The 16,643-nt window shown below is 46.3% G+C and overlaps 1 protein-coding gene across 1 annotated transcript; it reads right to left on the bottom strand.

Annotated features, from left to right (window-relative positions):
• Positions 1-29: 29 nt before the first annotated feature.
• LOC125556303 lies at positions 30-1,166 on the bottom strand. The gene has a single exon (XM_048719062.1). It carries the CDS (start codon positions 986-988, stop codon positions 101-103), a length of 888 nt encoding a protein of 295 aa, XP_048575019.1. The 5' UTR covers positions 989-1,166; the 3' UTR covers positions 30-100.
• Positions 1,167-16,643: the final 15,477 nt, after the last annotated feature.

Raw genomic sequence — 16,643 nt, 5'->3', positions numbered from 1 at the left:
TGTGGTGTTTAGACCATTCAAACAGGGGAAGCTCTGTTGCTGCTCCAATACTGATTCGGTTACTTTCATATAATAAGATGGTCGGTGAAGATCTAGTACCTTACTGGGCTTCACCCTTCAAGAAGGGTCTTCTGGGACAGAACCATGAATACGCCGTCCAGTGATTGCTTCTGCCGGCGCCCTCCATCTGCTCTCCGGGATATGGAATTTGTTGGAAAACATTTGACCCCAAGTCTAACACAACAGCCCAATCTTGATGCTTGACTGTATCGTGCTCTACAAAGTAGACACAATTTCTCCGGATCATAGTAAAGTCCTTTGCACAGAGGGCAAACGCGTCACCGCGGCCCAAGAAGAGCGAGTACTCGCCGAGATCCGTCACCTTGTCCCGCAGCTCCAGGCGCTCCGCTGCCCAGTCCGGGCGGTAAACTTCGACAGCCTTTATGTCGGGCGCCCGGTACATCACAACAAGCAGCAACTCGCCATTGAATGCGACCACGTACCACGTCGGCCTGCCACCGCCAGGGAACTGTCGAAATCCATGGCGCGCTCGCAGAGCACTGTAAAGGTACGTGCTCCGGACAAGCTTGGGAGGGGAGCTGTCAAGATCATAGGCGTGAAGGGTCCACCCGACCTCGGTGAAGTAGAATTTCCCCTGATGGAATGCCGCGCTATCGATCCTGCCGTTTGGCCGCTCGAGCTGCGTAGTCCATGCGGCATCTCCAGGCCGCCAGAAGAAGAGTGTCTGGCCCATGCAAGTGCCAGTAGTGTAGAGCTTCTGGCTTGCGATCGCCATCCAATCAGGCGAGGTGAGCGGGTCTCCAGAGAGGAAGACTTGGACAACGGCGGGCAAACAGGGCAGAAAGATCTCAGCTTCGGAGAGGGACTCCCGGAGGACGAACCGCGTTGGGGATTGCAGGTTGTCCATGAGAGCAAGCCAGCCAAGGGGCGTGCCGCAGCAGTATGGTAGGCCCGCCGGCGTGCCCATGTAGACCCGTTGGCCGCCAAGGGGCAGCCAAAACGAGTGTTCGCCGACCGGGCCAACCAGGCTCCATGGTTCGCGGCCGGCGACGATCCATGGACGGGCAGGCGGCTAGCCGGGAAGTGGATGCGCGCCAGTGGGGGCATACCTGATGGATGTGGATCCGGTCCGCGTCGCCTGGCAGGCGGTCGGACGATCGTGTGTGGTCCAGTCGGGATTGAGGTCCAGCCGGCCATCTTTTGAGGGGTAGCGACTAGCGAGGTGATGCGTTGGACGATCGTGCGTGGTTTCTTGGTCTTTTTATTAGGGCGCGCGTGCGTGGTACGTCGTATCCGAGTCAGGAACGCTGGCGATGGTGCGTTTCGATTGTACGTTGGCTCGGCTTATCGCTATAGACGGGTTTAGGCTTAGCTAGGCTGGAAGTGCACTCTAACAGATTTATGTACTCCCTCCGTTCCATAATATAAGAATGTTTTTGACACTACACTAGTGTAAAAAAACACTCTTATATTATGGGACAGAGGGAGTACAGATGAGCCTTTCGAGCTGAATATTTGAGTGCACTTATTGTTTGAAGATTTTGTTCGCAGCAGCAGGTTGACGCCCGCAGCTGTTTGGCATCAAATTCAAAAGATATACGGAACCTAAGAATGAAACAATGCTGAACCAAAGGGTTGTATACCCTCCTTTATTATTTTTCCATACTATTTGTGTTCTTCAGGTCCCAATAATTTATTCAGTCTATCTTTTGAGATAAAACACAAGTATTGACTTTGAGCCCCTTCTCCACCACATGCAAAGAGACGGCGAGGTCAAACCCCAACACCGTGAAGGTACCTTGGCACCAAATCATCGCGAGAAGGGAATGTGTTGTTGTATATGAGGTGTTAATAAAGTTTTGCATTCTTTTTTCTTGTGGATTTGGTGCGCTGGGTTTGTTGGGAAATGTAGTAGAAAAAAAATTGGCCTATGATCTACCAGGAACACTACGAAGATGTAGTAATGGTTTAGATCAAATTGTTACCAACTCCGAGTTACAGCGGAAGAAGACAAGTCGATGTAGATCATACTTGAAGTCCATTGAACTGTTCACGAACGATCCCTCAAACGGAATACCGAAAGTACAGACTCTTCACAATTTGCAAGCGTACGGTCTTCATGATCCGGCAGGGATTTGACGTCCAGACCTAATCGTTGCCAGAGAATTAGAGGGATGAGATTAAAATCACACTGGACTTCTAATTATGAGGATTAGAGAGGATCTAGATCTAGCTCTAATTGAATCAACTAGAACTAGATAACTAGAGGAGTCTTTAAAAACTTGTGTAGAAAAGTGCCCCGAACCTCTAGTATATATATAGGTTGGAGGAGAGGAAGGGGTGCCACGAGGGGGGGAAGGAATCCTCCTCTTAGCCAGCCGAGAGGAGGGGAAACCCCCTCCAATTCGGCCTCCCCTTTCATTCTCCAGAAGAAAGGGGGGCGCCTCCCCTATTGGGCCCAAGTGGCTCAATATCTTTCCATCCTTGGCCTTTAACACCCGTTCATATTTAATTAAATATAAAAACCTCCTAACTATTATTAAAGCATTTTATTATTAATTTAACATCTCTGGAAACATTTAAAAAAATCTTCAGAAACATTTTTCATATATATATTATTTATCGGTATTACACGGTAAACCTCAAAATCCTGGTGACCTTGGAATGCTTCCGGTTCCTCCCGAAACTATTTTAAATATTAATGAAACTATTTCATACATATTTCCTCATTACTCATGTCCTACTAACACATGATTACCTTAAGCTTGTGACCCTGTAGGTCCGGTAAAACATAGACATGAACAAAACCCCTTTCATTCAATGACCGATAGTGGAACCGTGAACGTCCATATCGATCCGTATGAGTACGCGAATGATATTTGAGTGAACCTTTGGTTATCATGTGCTATTCCCTTTGCTTCATGGTACTTTGCAAAACCCGAGGTGAGATGTATCGATGTCCTTGAGTCATTCTCATGCTCACTATACCGGTCTCCTCGTTACCAATTTTGTTCTTTTTTCTCGTTGACATGTTCTGGCATTCCTATGACATAGTCACCTGTGTCTGGCCAAACAATGATGGATGTTGTCACACCAAGAGGGGCCCCTAGGAATATCTCTTCATTGCCGGAGGAGCAAATCCCACTCTTGAGCTATCTACTCTCTTCTCAAACTTTACTATGAACCTTTAAGTTGTCGTTACGATCACCGTGTTACAGATGACGTTTGAGCAACCCCAAAATCCATTGTACAGTAAGAAGTGACTACGATACTTTCATGGTCTAAGGAACTAAATCATATGTTAACTCTCCGTGTTATAACGATTGACTCATGACGATAGCTCTCAAAGTATAATAATCAAGTTTGGGTCAATTCAATATGATCGTTTTTCTAACATCATATTATCAATGTTGTTTTTAGACTATCGTTACACTTAACGATTTCTGAAGATCCGGAAAACATGATCTCAAACAACACTTGAACTAGTCTTATAGGCGAGACTAGGAATTAGATTTTTACCGTTTATTATTCCACACGTGCATATGAGATTTTCAACGAATCGCATATTCCAGGATCGTAGCAGTTATCACATAGAATATAAACTCTTAATTATAAACATAAAAATATAATAATACAATACTATTGCCTCTAGAACATATTTCCAACAAACGCTCACTTGCACTAGAGTCAATAATCTAATTAGCACATTTTCTTTAACACCAGTGACAATCCGCTGTTTCTCCATGCTTTGCTTGTGGTATAACCTTTATCCTATCAGATCTTGACAACTTCAGTTCTGCGTGTATCATTTGCATTTCTATGCATCTATCATGATTTCACAAGAATTTTTTTTTGTGAAATTGACTTTGTATGTATTGAATCATTGGTAGGACCTTTGATTCCTTAGATTGAGCTATGGAACCACTTTTGAGAATAATGCTCCATTAGCACAATCATCTAGAAACCATACCAAGCCCACAAATGAACTTTTGATTCATCATCCTCCATTGTTGCTTCTAAAGCGACAATACTTAGCCTTCTGTTATAGAATTCACCATAGTAAATTTCTTGGCCCAATTCTAACTTACTGTGCCACCATAAATCTCTTAGCTGAAATCGAAAACCGCTTGGAGCACCGACGAAGATTTTTGTCGATGTACTACTTACAATGATCATGTATTGATGTAGCTCCTTACAACAATCTCTTCGTTTTCTCCATATGCAAGAAACATGTCGTCAGTACTTAACGACATTTTCACTATTTCCTATGATCAACGATTTAGCCATTGTGGTAACTTTACTTACTTTGAGTACTAGACATAACTGGTTGTTTGCATGCCACAGAATATAATTAACACAAGTGTGATTGAAATCATGTATTTTGCTCATCAGTCTTTCAGGATACCGATTCTTGCTTAAAACTCCTTACATGTGACTTCGACTAGAAAATCTTCTTGGCATTTTTATACTAAAGTTCTTTAGTATCTTGTCAATATCTATTTTGGCTAAACCCAATTAGGCACTACTACCTCCATAGGTTATTATGCCTAATACCAGTACTTTACTAGAAAACTATTTTAATGTTCTTATTTTGTGTCAAGAATATTTCCCAATCAACAATGTGTCATGCACATATAGTTGTTTCAAAATATTATTATGCTCCCACTTTCTTTCTTGTAAATACAAGCATCTTCGCTTCTATCGATGAAATCATATTATTTGACTATTTCATCAATACAAAGATTCCAACTCCATTATGCTTGCTTCAGTCCATTATAGGATATCTGGAAGTTTGCACACTTACTAGCATCCTCTAGATGAGAAAATTACCTCATGCCATATCATATATACAACGGTTCTATTTTCATCGCATGGGAATCCTGATGCGGAGCATCCTATGGACATCACCATGTCAAGAGTCCGTTCGGCGGGTGACACGTGCAACATCTACTTCACATACATAAAGGTGAATCATCTCCTTTACACGTGCTCACTTGACCCCTTCGAGGATGGTATACTACTTGACACTTCTCCCGTGTGCATGCATAGGTATTGTCGGAGCTTCACGGATGTTGAGGAGGAGTGCAAGCGCCAAGGAACAACTACACCATCCGCGAGGGAAGCCTGGAAGCGACGACGGAAGAAGACGACGCTGCTGAAGCTACAGCGGCCGGACATCCGGGCCAGAGGCCGGACATCCGGCACCTGTGCAGCCGCCCAACTGCTGCACCAACAGTCGGCCGAACAAGCCTCAGCGGCCGGACATCCGGCGCCAACCCCGGACATCCGGCGCCTCCCGACAGCCCGGACATCCGGCATCTCCCCCGAAAATCCGGCACCGACGTATCCAGAGAGCAGCTGAACCTCCACTTCATCCCGGACATCCGGCCGCGACCCCGGACATCCGGCTCGTCCCAAAGCCCCGGACATCCGGCCCCCAGCCCGGACGTCCGGCACCTGCACGTGCCTAACCGGGCCAAAGGCCCATGTATCCCCTCCTCACTTACCCCTTCGTGGCTCTAGACTATATATACTCCTCCACCTCCTTCTAGTTAGGGCTCATTTGTGAGATAGAGCTTCGCTCATCCATATCGGATCTACTCCACGAGAGAGACCGCGGCCCCTCTACGGAGAAGATCCACCTTGGATTCAAGACCCCTCACGGGAAGATCCCTTTGTGGATTCAAGACCTCCTCACGGAGAAGAACCAGTTACCTCTTGTATCGTCCGTTGTTGACTTTGGATCTTGTATCTCTCTTTGTGTTTCGAGGATCTAGCACATGTGTGATCATACTTGTTGGTTTGAGTGTTCTCTTGTGTTCCCCTCGTGATTTTCCCCTCGTTTCCCTCCTCGTGTTCTTCGCGTTCTTCGCGGGATCCGCTCCTTTCGTGAAAGATCGGGCCACTAGGGTTCTACGCTACATCATCTTGGATCAGAGCCAGCTTGTCTCATGATATCATCTTGGTATCATGAGCCACGTTGATCACGATTTCGGAGCCTCCCTGTTGTGTTTTCTAGCCTAATTTTGTTGTGTTCTTCCCCAATTTCGAAAATCCCCACAGAAAATAGCCCCAATTTTTTTTGTGATTTGTTGGTTTGACGAAGTTTTGTTGATTTTGATCCATGGATTTGCTTGGTTTCAAGTGGATCTAGCATATCCCCAAGTTTCCCCATCTTTTATCCACGAAATCCATCAAATTTTGCCCTTAAAATCATCAATTTCCACCCCCAATTCAAAAATTTCCGCCCCAAACGAGATCTAAAATCGTCGGGCCGGACATCCGGGCCTCAGGCCAGACATCTGGGCCATCGGGCCAGACATCCGGGCCCCAAGCCGGACATCCGGCTCCTGGAGCGCCAAATCTGCACGGTTCTGGACATCAGGTCTCGGATTTCCGGCCCCGACCCCGGATGTCCGGCCCCTGACATCTCAGCCACCCCCGTTTCACCGTTTTGTCCATAACTAATTCATCCGGAGTCCGATTTTCGCGTTCTTTAGCTCGTTGAAAAGCTCTTGACATCCCCCTTCCCACAAAAATACTACCATCACCATTTGACTCCATCAAAATTTTTAAACTTTGGCATCTTTGCCTAGGGCTTACACCACATCATCCGCTACACCACCACCGACTTCTGCAACCTAACCAATTTTGTTCCCCATCGCATTAGTGGTTGCTTGAGGAGTGATTTGAGTCTCCTAAGGTGTTTAGGCTACTTAGGGACGGTTGCTTCTTCATCAACCACCACCATAACTTCCGCATAGGTTTGACCACCATACACTTCCACCAACCCAATTTAACCCAATTTTTGTTTGTGTTGTGAGTTGTGTCTCCTAAGGTGTTTAGACTACTTAGGGACCGTGCTTCCAACTTCGACACCGTGTATAGTACACCACCTTGCCCTCCATTTCCACATTGTGTACTCCGCAACCCATCATTGCCATTCCACAATTACATTGAGCTTCCGCCACCACCACATCCTGCTACCACCATTTTGACATTTGACGTTTGAGATTTTGAGTTCGCGGTTTTTCCGTTTCCTAAGGTGTTTCGGCTACTTAGGGACGAGTCTCCATCATCTTGGTATCTCCATCAAGATCACCGCCACTCATCATCGCCAAGGATGGTAACCTCCATATCAACTTGGTATCATGGTATCCCTCCATTATATATTCCCTTGCCATTGCATTGTTAATCTGACTCCCCGAGACCGATATGCCAGGTGTCTTCCAGTTATTCGCCGACGTTGCCATGTCATTCGCTTGCGTGTTGCATCTTGTCATGACATCATGTGCATTGCATCATCATGTTTTCAAAACTTGCATCCGTCCCGGTCTCCTCGTTCTTTCCGTTGTCCGTTCTGAGCCCGACCACACTTGCACGCGCCCGCGGCACGTCCGAAATATTATTTTATAAGTGGCCGGAAAATGTTCTCAGAATGGGTTGAAAGTTGGCGTGCGGTCTTATTATAGTGTAGATAGACCGCCTATCAAGTTTCATCGCATTCGGAGTTCATTTGATAGCCCAACCATTAAACTATAGCGGCATTATAGCCGGTCTAACGTCGAACGTTTTCGGTCTCCGAAAACAGTCGCCGGGCCTCCCTCTCTTCTCTTCTCTCAGCTCGAGACCGTCTACACAACCCACTACCTACCGCTAGGCCCAACATAACCTCTCTCGTCAGCCCGCGGCCCTCCTCGTGCGCGCGTCCGAAAGTTGTCCCGGACTCGACCCAGACAGTCGTTACCGTTGTGTCCGGATCATCCCCAAACATCTACAAAACGTCACCGTTTTCTTATTTGAACCCCCTAGCTATTTTATTCGCGATCATCCGATTGCGATCGGAGGGACGATATAGCCCCTAACCAAACCCACTTGCTATATATATTAGCCTAACCTAGACCAAATCCCTAATTCCTAGGGATCCATCCCACCGCCGCCACTCACTTCCTCGGATTCCACGCCGAACCAATCCCTGCATCCCTCTCGATCCAAACCTCCACCAATCAGATCCACCTCGCAGACGAATGCCTCCGCATCACCCATCGCCCGAGCCAGCCGAGGGCCTCGTCCCCGAGCCGAGCTCCATGGAAGAGATGAGCGTCCCCCTTCCTCTCTGCATCGTTCTTCCCTTGCTCCTCCTGTATTCCCCTCTCTCAACTCTCTCTCTCTCTCTCTGTGTGTGTGTGCCTCGCAGGACGCCATGGATGCCCGCTAGCTCCTTATGCCTTCGCGCCGTGGGCTCATTCCCTGTTTCATCTCGTCCGGGGCCTCTACCTCGCGCGGATTTGTGAACCAGCGTCGGCCGCCGTCGTCCCGTTCGTCTTCCAGCGAGACGACGCACCGAGCACGCCGCCGTCTGCCAAGCCTCTGCGCCACCCTTGCCAAGTCCTTCGTCTCCGGCCCCTGCTCGCTCTGCTCGAAAGCAGAGGAGCTTCGCTCGTCCCGCTCGAGCGCCTTGACCCTGCCTCGCTCCCGTTGACCCACGCAGCGCCACTCGACCCCGCGCCTGGTCCGCCGCCTCGCTTTGATCTGGATTTGGCCCGGCACCGCGCCCATTGACCTCCAGATCCACCGGGTGGGCCACCCCGCTGCAGGCCCAGCTCGCCTCACCCGGCCTACCCTCTCATCCGACCGGCCTGCTTCCCCTCCAGCTGGGCCGAAGCCCATGGTGAGGCCACTCCCAGTGCCCCCTCCTGTACACGGTTGGGCTAGCAGATTCGGCCCATACTGGTTTTTTTCCCGTTCTACGACTTTCCTAATAAACCAGTGCACTGCATATTTACAAATTGGACCCTATACTTCATGCATATAATAACTCTCAAACCATGTATCATATGTAAAAACTTTATATATGAAACTTGTTTAGAATTTTGTCTAGATTCATAATATCTAACTTTCATCTACATTTAAAATGCTTAAGCTGCTGTTTGTTTAAACTTCCTTAATTAACTTGCTAAAATGATTTATTTCATAACTAAATAACCGTAACCCGGATTTTAATAAACTTTATATGTAAATGGGGTGGAAAAATGCCTAGTTTAACATGGTGTACTTATTTTGCATGTTTAATAACTCTAAAATTGTGTCTAGGGCAGAACAGTACCAAACCTAATATATGCATATGAGGTTTTTCCGGACTTGTTGTTTGTTGTTCCGGCCTCATTTAAACTTGCCTAGATAGTTAGTTTTCATTTGCTTCACCCCTTGCCATGTTAATCAACATTTAATATTGTTGGGTACATAAACAAGATCGAACTAAATAACTTGTCGTGGTGTTTCGTCAATATGCAACGGAGTTGCATATTGAGCTCCACTTAATTTATAGGATTGCTTGTGTACTTTGCCATGCCATGCTTCATTAAACCGGACATGCATCATACTCGACTGTGTATCATGCCATGATTATGTGATGGTTGTTTACTTTATTGTTTGCTTTCTTTCCGGTGTACTTCTTCTCGGTAATCCGGTAATGTCGTGTTGTGAGGATTCGTTCGACTACGTCTGTTTGTCTTCTTCATGGACTCGTTCTTCTTCCTTGCGGGATCTCAGGCAAGATGACCATACCCTCGAAATCACTTCTATCTTTGCTTGCTAGATGCTCGCTCTTTTGCTATGCCTATGCTGCGATACCCACCACTTGCTATATCATGCCTCCCATGTTGTTAAGCCAAGCCTCTAACCCACCTTCTCCTAGCAAACCGTTGTGTGGCTATGTTACCGCCTTGCTCAGCCCCTCTTATAGCGTTGTTAGTTGCAGGTGATGATTGCAGTTTGTTCCTTGTTGGAACATGGATATTTTTGTTGGGATATCACAATATCTCTTATTTAATTAATGCATCTATATACTTGGTAAAGGGTGAAAGGCTCGGCCTTATGCCGGTGTTTTCTTCCACTCTTGCCGCCCTAGTTTCAGTCATATCGGTGTTATGTTCCCGGATTTTGCGTTTCTTACACGGTTGGGTTATAATGGGAACCCCTTGACAGTTCGCTTTGAATAAAACTCCTCCAGCAAGGCCCAACCTTGGTTTTACCATTCGCCACCTAGCCTTTTTCCCTTGGGAGTCGCGCATCCCGAGGGTCATCTTTATTTAACCCCCCGGGCCAGTGCTTGTCTAAGTGTTGGTCCAAACTAGAGCCCCTTGCAGCGCCACCTCGGGGAAACTCGAGGGCTGGTTTTAGTTGTACAGATTGCTTATCCGGTGTGCCCTGAGAACGAGATATGTGCAGCTCCTATCTGGATGTCGGCGCATCGGGTGGTATTGCTGGACTTGTTTTACCATTGTCGAGGATGTCTTGTAACTGGGATGCCGAGTCTGATCGGATTGTCTTGGGAGAAGGAATATCCTTCATTGACCGTGAGTGCTTGTGATGGGCTAAGTTGGGACACCCCTGCAGGGAATTGAACTTTTGAAAGCCGTGCCCGCGGTTATGGGCAGATGGGAATTTGTTAATGTCCGGTTGTAGATAACCTGAAGTTGATCTTAATTAAAATACATCAACTGCGTGTGTAACCGTGATGGTCTCTTCTCGGCGGAGTCCGGGAAGTGAACACGATGTTGGAGTTATGCTTGACGTAGGTTGTTACAGGATCACTTCTTGATCATAGTTTCTCGACCGTGCTTTTTCCTTCTCTTCTCGCTCTCATTTGCGTATGATAGCCACCATATATGCTAGTCGCTTGCTGCAGCTCCACATTATACCTTTTACCCTTCCTATAAGCTTAAATAGTCTTGATCGCGAGGGTGTGAGATTGCTGAGTCCCCGTGACTCACAGATACTTCCAAAACCAGTTTGCAGGTGCCGATGAAACCGTGCAGGTGACGCAACCGAGCTCAAGTAGGAGCTCGATGAATATCTCGTTCATTGTGTTGTTTGGTTTCAGTTGATCAGTAGTGGAGCCCAGTTGTGATGATCGGGGATCTGTGTAGCATTTATGGTAGTCTTCTTTTATTTTGGTTCTGTAGTCGGACCTTGAGTGTATTTGGATGATGTAATGCTTTATTCATGTAATTGTGTGAAGTGGCGATTGTAAGCCAACTATGTATCTCTTTCCCTTATGTATTACATGGGTTGTGTGAAGATTACCTCACTTGCGACATTGCTTTCAATGCGGTTATGCCTCTAAGTCGTGCTTCAACACGTGGGAGATATAGCCGCATCGAGGGCGTTACAAGTTGGTATCAGAGCCTTCCCCGACCTTAGGAGCCCCCTACTTGATCGAATCGTTGGCGTTGTTGAGTCTAGACAAATGTTTTGAGTCATTTAGGATTATATATATCGGAGAGTAGGACTTCTTTTTACTCCTCGGTCCCTTCGTCGCTCTGGTAAGACCTCCTGGAGTAGAGTTTTGACTCTTCTCTTCTCGAATTTCACTAAAAAAATTTGTTTTAGGATCACGCGGGTATCTTGGAATCGTTCCGATGGTTTTGTGACGAGAACATTGTTCTTGGTGCCTCCTGAAATTTAGGGGTTGTGGCAGTGTCCCGGGGAGTTGAGCTCCGAGGTGTTGTCATCACTATTTTATCATTGCAGTTCTGGAATACCTGAGTTTCGCCGACATCGAAAATCTCTTTTATGCAGTTGTTGGTGAGATAACCTCGACGCCACCCAGTACTGGGGCGGGAGTTCGGGAGTATTGCCATAACTTGTATAACGGATGCTTTTCGAAGGTTGAGGTAAACGATTTCCGAAGGTTTCTTGGTTATGTGTTGAAGGATGGATACAACTGGATGTAGGATTTGCTAGTTTTGGGTGAGATATTATGCTTCCCCTGTATCCCCAACACCTGATTGCATAACCGGAAAGTTTTGGGAGTTTATAAGTGGGAATTCAAGTAGCTCCTAGGATATATTTCCGACAGATGTATGATACGAAATTGGGGTTCGACGTCTAGTGGTCCGCCTATCCACGGTTGGTTTTACAGTAGTCTCATTGTGTCTTAAAGAGTCCTTGGCTATGCTGACTCGGGGACGCTTCGTATGTCATGTGCACTGCCTTGTACATGATGGTGCTGTACGATCGAGCCCGTGTAGGCCCCACCACAAAAACTTCGGATGAAATCTCTATCATATGTTTGTTCCGGCTTATTCTGCAAGCCAATCCTTTGTTTTTTGTTTTGAGTTGTGGTATTTGAGTTGCTTCGAAGTCAAGTGTTGATTCCATACCTTCCCCAAACGGTGTTCCCATATTTCTATGTGGATACTAATCCTTTATGATAATCGAGATTGTCATGTCAATCCTTTTTAACCGGCGTGTTTCTCTTCAAGTGGATCCGATCATTTCAACACCAGCAAAGATCAATTATCAGTTCTTCTCAATGGTGTTTGCTTCATCTATTCCAAGTTGCCTTTGTTTTTTCCCCCCCCCCCCCCCTTTTTTTTTTTTGGATTCGGATTTCTTAATCAAGCATCCCTTTATTCTTGTGAAGTCTCTTCATTCTTTTCTTTCAATGTTTATCTGGTGATTCTCATGAAGATGCTCTACTAGTTCATCATTCTTCGTTCTTTTTCTTCTCCGGTGGACGCAAATCAAGCCTTCAGTGTTGTTTATATCCCTTTTTCCTCGGTTTAAATACCTTCTCATGCCGGTGCTCATCATATTCATTCATTTCTCGCTATTCAATTATTCCGGAGTACTGAAGATATCTCGGAAGGCTCATCTTTTCCTTCAAGATCCGTTCAAACCTATTCCGAGGTTGTTATCTCATTCAAGCCATTTTAATTCAACCGGTGCAATCTTATTTTCAAGCAATCATTCAACGATGCTTCTTTTGAGTGGGCCCTAACCCACAGGTCTTTTTTCCAGGATCTTACCTGTCTCTTCTTATTCTCCTGGAGTTATTCTCAAATTCATTTCAAGTATGACGTAAGGATGAATTATCATCAGTCATAGGTATTTCTCCAAGATCTGTCAAATTCTTTTAATCGTTGGCTCAACCTGTTCGTTTTGATTCTTCCGGAGTGTCTAAATAATTCATGGTGGTGTTTCTCGTCGTCAATCTTGGATTTTGAAGACCGAAGAAGAGCTTCTCTTTAATCTTGCTCCTTTCTCTTCAACATTCATGGCTCTATCTTCGTGCCATCCTCTCATAATTATTTTTGATTGTGAGATATTCTTTTCACCCTTCTGGAGTAATTCAGGAGTCTTTTCAGTTTGATTCTCCGGAGCCCATCATCTCAGAATTTTCATTCCCAGCTTTCAGTTATCATTCTCCTAATCTTACCGGTGCATCATTAAAATATCCTCTAATCAGCTCGTGATCTCTTCGTTCTCTTGTTTCTAAATCCTAGCAAGTATCTTCATTTGTTCTCTAATTCTTCCCGGTGTTTCATTATCTTTTATTCGTTCTTTTTCAATCCTTACGGTGGTTCATTTAAGATTTCTCTTTCTTCTTTATCATACCAATTCATTCGTTGTTTCGATTCCACCGGTGGTTCGTTGAAGACCTTCTCAAGTTGGCGCCATATCTATCCTAATCCTTTCTTCGAGAATAAGTTGTATGCAATTTGTTTGCTCGTCATCAATTTAATTGGTGAAGGAGGAGCATAACATAATTCTTATTCTTGATTCACCCAAATGATTAATTCTTTATTCCGGAGGCTCATCAAATTCTCGGTTCGAGATGCTTTATCTATTCTTTTCCCGGAGTTCCAAGTTCTCTCAATTATTTCATCGCGAAGATCCATCTAATCATTGCAAGGATTCACCTTGTGTTTTCAACTTCTCTTTCCTTTCGTTTGATCATTCTTTTATTACCTGAGTTCTTCATGAAGGTTCTACATGTTGGTTAATAAAGGATTTAATTCCGTCTAGAAGTTTTTCATTGAGATTCTTTTCTGAGGAGCTCATGCTTTCTTCATCCTGTAATCCGGAGTGCAATTGTTTCTCCCTTATCTTTTGAGGTGGTAATATATCGTTCTTCATTCACAAGATTGAGATATTTAAACCCATCAATCTCTTCATTGCAATTATCTTGGGTTATATTTCACCTAAAGTTTTTCCCTAAGGATTGTTGCTATTTATGGTGCTTATAAAGGACCCAAGTTCTTCTTTCATCCTCCCGGTGAAATAGTTTCTCGTCTCCTTGTGGATATCAATCCAATCTATCGTTTCCGTCAGTGGAAGAATTTTCACCTCAGTTTTGAGATGTTTTTTTCCATAAGCCCACAACAAGTTTATTCGTTTCGTTGTTGATAACCCAACAACTCCGGTCTAGCATTTGTTGTAAGCGTGCTCTACCAAGATCTTGTGTTCTCCTCCGTTCATTCCTTTCCATCCTCTCATTTCTTTCAGAGGCTTTGCGATATTGCTTTCTCCAACCATTATCTCGTTCTATCAAAGATCATGTTTCTTTTCCTTGCTTATCCCGTTTAACCGGAGTGTGTGCCCGCTGCTCAAGTTCTTTTCATCTTATCAAGCTTCATATCACTTTTCAACTGGAGTTCTGCCCGAGATTATTCTTCTTTGATCTTTGTTTATCTCATTTCAACCAGAGTGGTTTCAATTCCTTCTTGTCCTTTGCGCTCGTCATTCTTAGCCTTGCAATCTCAAGGTTTCCGTAATGTTCCTTGTTCCTCTTTTCCAACGGAGTGTTTTTAACTTTGTTCATCTTCGTGGCATTCCTCCTTTCTTTTTGTTCAACCTCGCAAGGTTCTGTGGTTTCACTCGTTTGTCAAAGAAGCAACTTAGCTTTACCTCTTCTCTTTCCCTTCCGTTTTCCCCCGGTGCCATTCTAGATCTCGGGACGAGATCCTCTTGTAGTGGTGGAGCGTTGTGACGCCCCAAGACCGATGTGCCAGGTGTCTTCCAGTTATTCGCCGACGTTGCCATGTCATTCACTTGCGTGTTGCATCTTGTCATGTCATCATGTGCATTGCATCATCATGTTTTCAAAACTTGCATCCGTCCCGGTCTCCTCATTCTTTCCGTTGTCCGTTCTGAGCCCGACCACACTTGCACGCGCCCGCGGCACGTCCGAAATATTATTTTATAAGTGGCCGGAAAATGTTCTCAGAATGGGTTGAAAGTTGGTGTGCGGTCTTATTATAGTGTAGATAGACCGCCTGTCAAGTTTCATCGCATTCAGAGTTCATTTGATAGCCCAACCGTTAAACTATAGCGGCATTATAGCCGGTCTAACGTCGGACGTTTTCGGTCTCCGAAAACAGTCGTCGGGCCTCCCTCTCTTCTCTTCTCTCAGCTCGAGACCGTCTACACAGCCCACTACCTACCGCCAGGCCCAACCTAACCTCTCTCGTCAGCCCGTGGCCCTCCTCGCGCGCGCATCCGAAAGTTGTCCCAGACTCGACCCGGACAGTCATTACCGTTGTGTCCGGATCATCCCCAAACATCTACAAAACGTCACTGTTTTCTTATTTGGACCCCCTAGCTATTTTATTCGCGATCGTACGATTGCGATCGGAGGGACGATATAGCCCCTAACCAAACCCACTTGCTATATATATTAGCCTAACCTAGACCAAATCCCTAATTCCTAGGGATCCATCCCACCGCCGCCACTCACTTCCTCGGATTCCACGCCGAACCAATCCCTGCATCCCTCTCGATCCAAACCTCCACCAACCAGATCCACCCCACAGACGAATGCCTCCGCATCACCCACCGCCCGAGCCAGCCGAGGGCCTCGTCCCCGAGCCGAGCTCCATGGAAGAGATGAGCGCCTCCCTTCCTCTCTGCTTCGTTCTTCCCTTGCTCCTCCCGTTTTCCCCTCTCTCAACTCTCTCTCTCTCTCTCTGTGTGCCTCGCAGGACGCCCTGGATGCCCGCTAGCTCCTTCTGCCTCCGCTCCGTGGGCTCGTTCCCTGTTTCATCTCATCCGGGGCCTCTACCTCGCACGGATTTGTGAACCAGTGCCGGCCGCCGTCGTCCCGTTCGTCTTCTAGCGAGACGACGCACCGAGCACGCCGCCATCCGCCAAGCCTCGCGCCGCCCTTGCCAAGTCCTTCGTCGCCGGCCCCTGCTTGCTCTGCTCAAAAGCAGAGGAGCTTCACTCGTCCCGCTCGAGCGCCTTGACCTTGCCTCGCTCCCGTTGACCCACGCAGCGCCACTCGACCCTGCGCCTGGTCCGCCGGCTCGCTTCGATCTGGATTTGGCCCGGCGCCGCGCCCGTTGACCTCCAGATCCACCGGGTGGGCCACCCCACTGCAAGCCCAGCTCACCTCACCCGGCCTACCCTCTCATCCGACCGGCCTGCTTCCCCTCCAGCTGGGCCGAAGCCCATGGTGAGGCCACTCCCAGTGCCCCCTCCTGTACACGGTTGGGCTAGCAGATCCGGCCCATATTGGTTTTTTTCCCGTTCTGTGATTTTCCTAATAAACCAGTGCACTGCATATTTACAGATTGGACCCTATACTTCATGCACATAATAACTCTCAAACCATGTATCATATGTAAAAACTTTATATATGAAACTTGTTTAGAATTTTGTCTAGATTCATAATATCCAACTTTCATCTATGTTTAAAATTCTTAAGATGTTGTTTGTTAAAACTTGCTTAATTAACCGTGAGAGCTTGTGATGGGCTAAGTTGGGACACCCCTACAGGGAATTGAACTTTTGAAAGCCGTGCCCGCGGTTATGGGCAGATGGGAATTTGTTAA

Source organism: Triticum urartu, chromosome 5 (genome assembly GCF_003073215.2).
Source record: "Triticum urartu cultivar G1812 chromosome 5, Tu2.1, whole genome shotgun sequence".
Classification (NCBI taxonomy): domain Eukaryota; kingdom Viridiplantae; phylum Streptophyta; class Magnoliopsida; order Poales; family Poaceae; genus Triticum; species Triticum urartu.
Note: the sequence above shows the minus strand (reverse complement) of the source record. Positions and strands in the feature narration are given on the sequence as shown.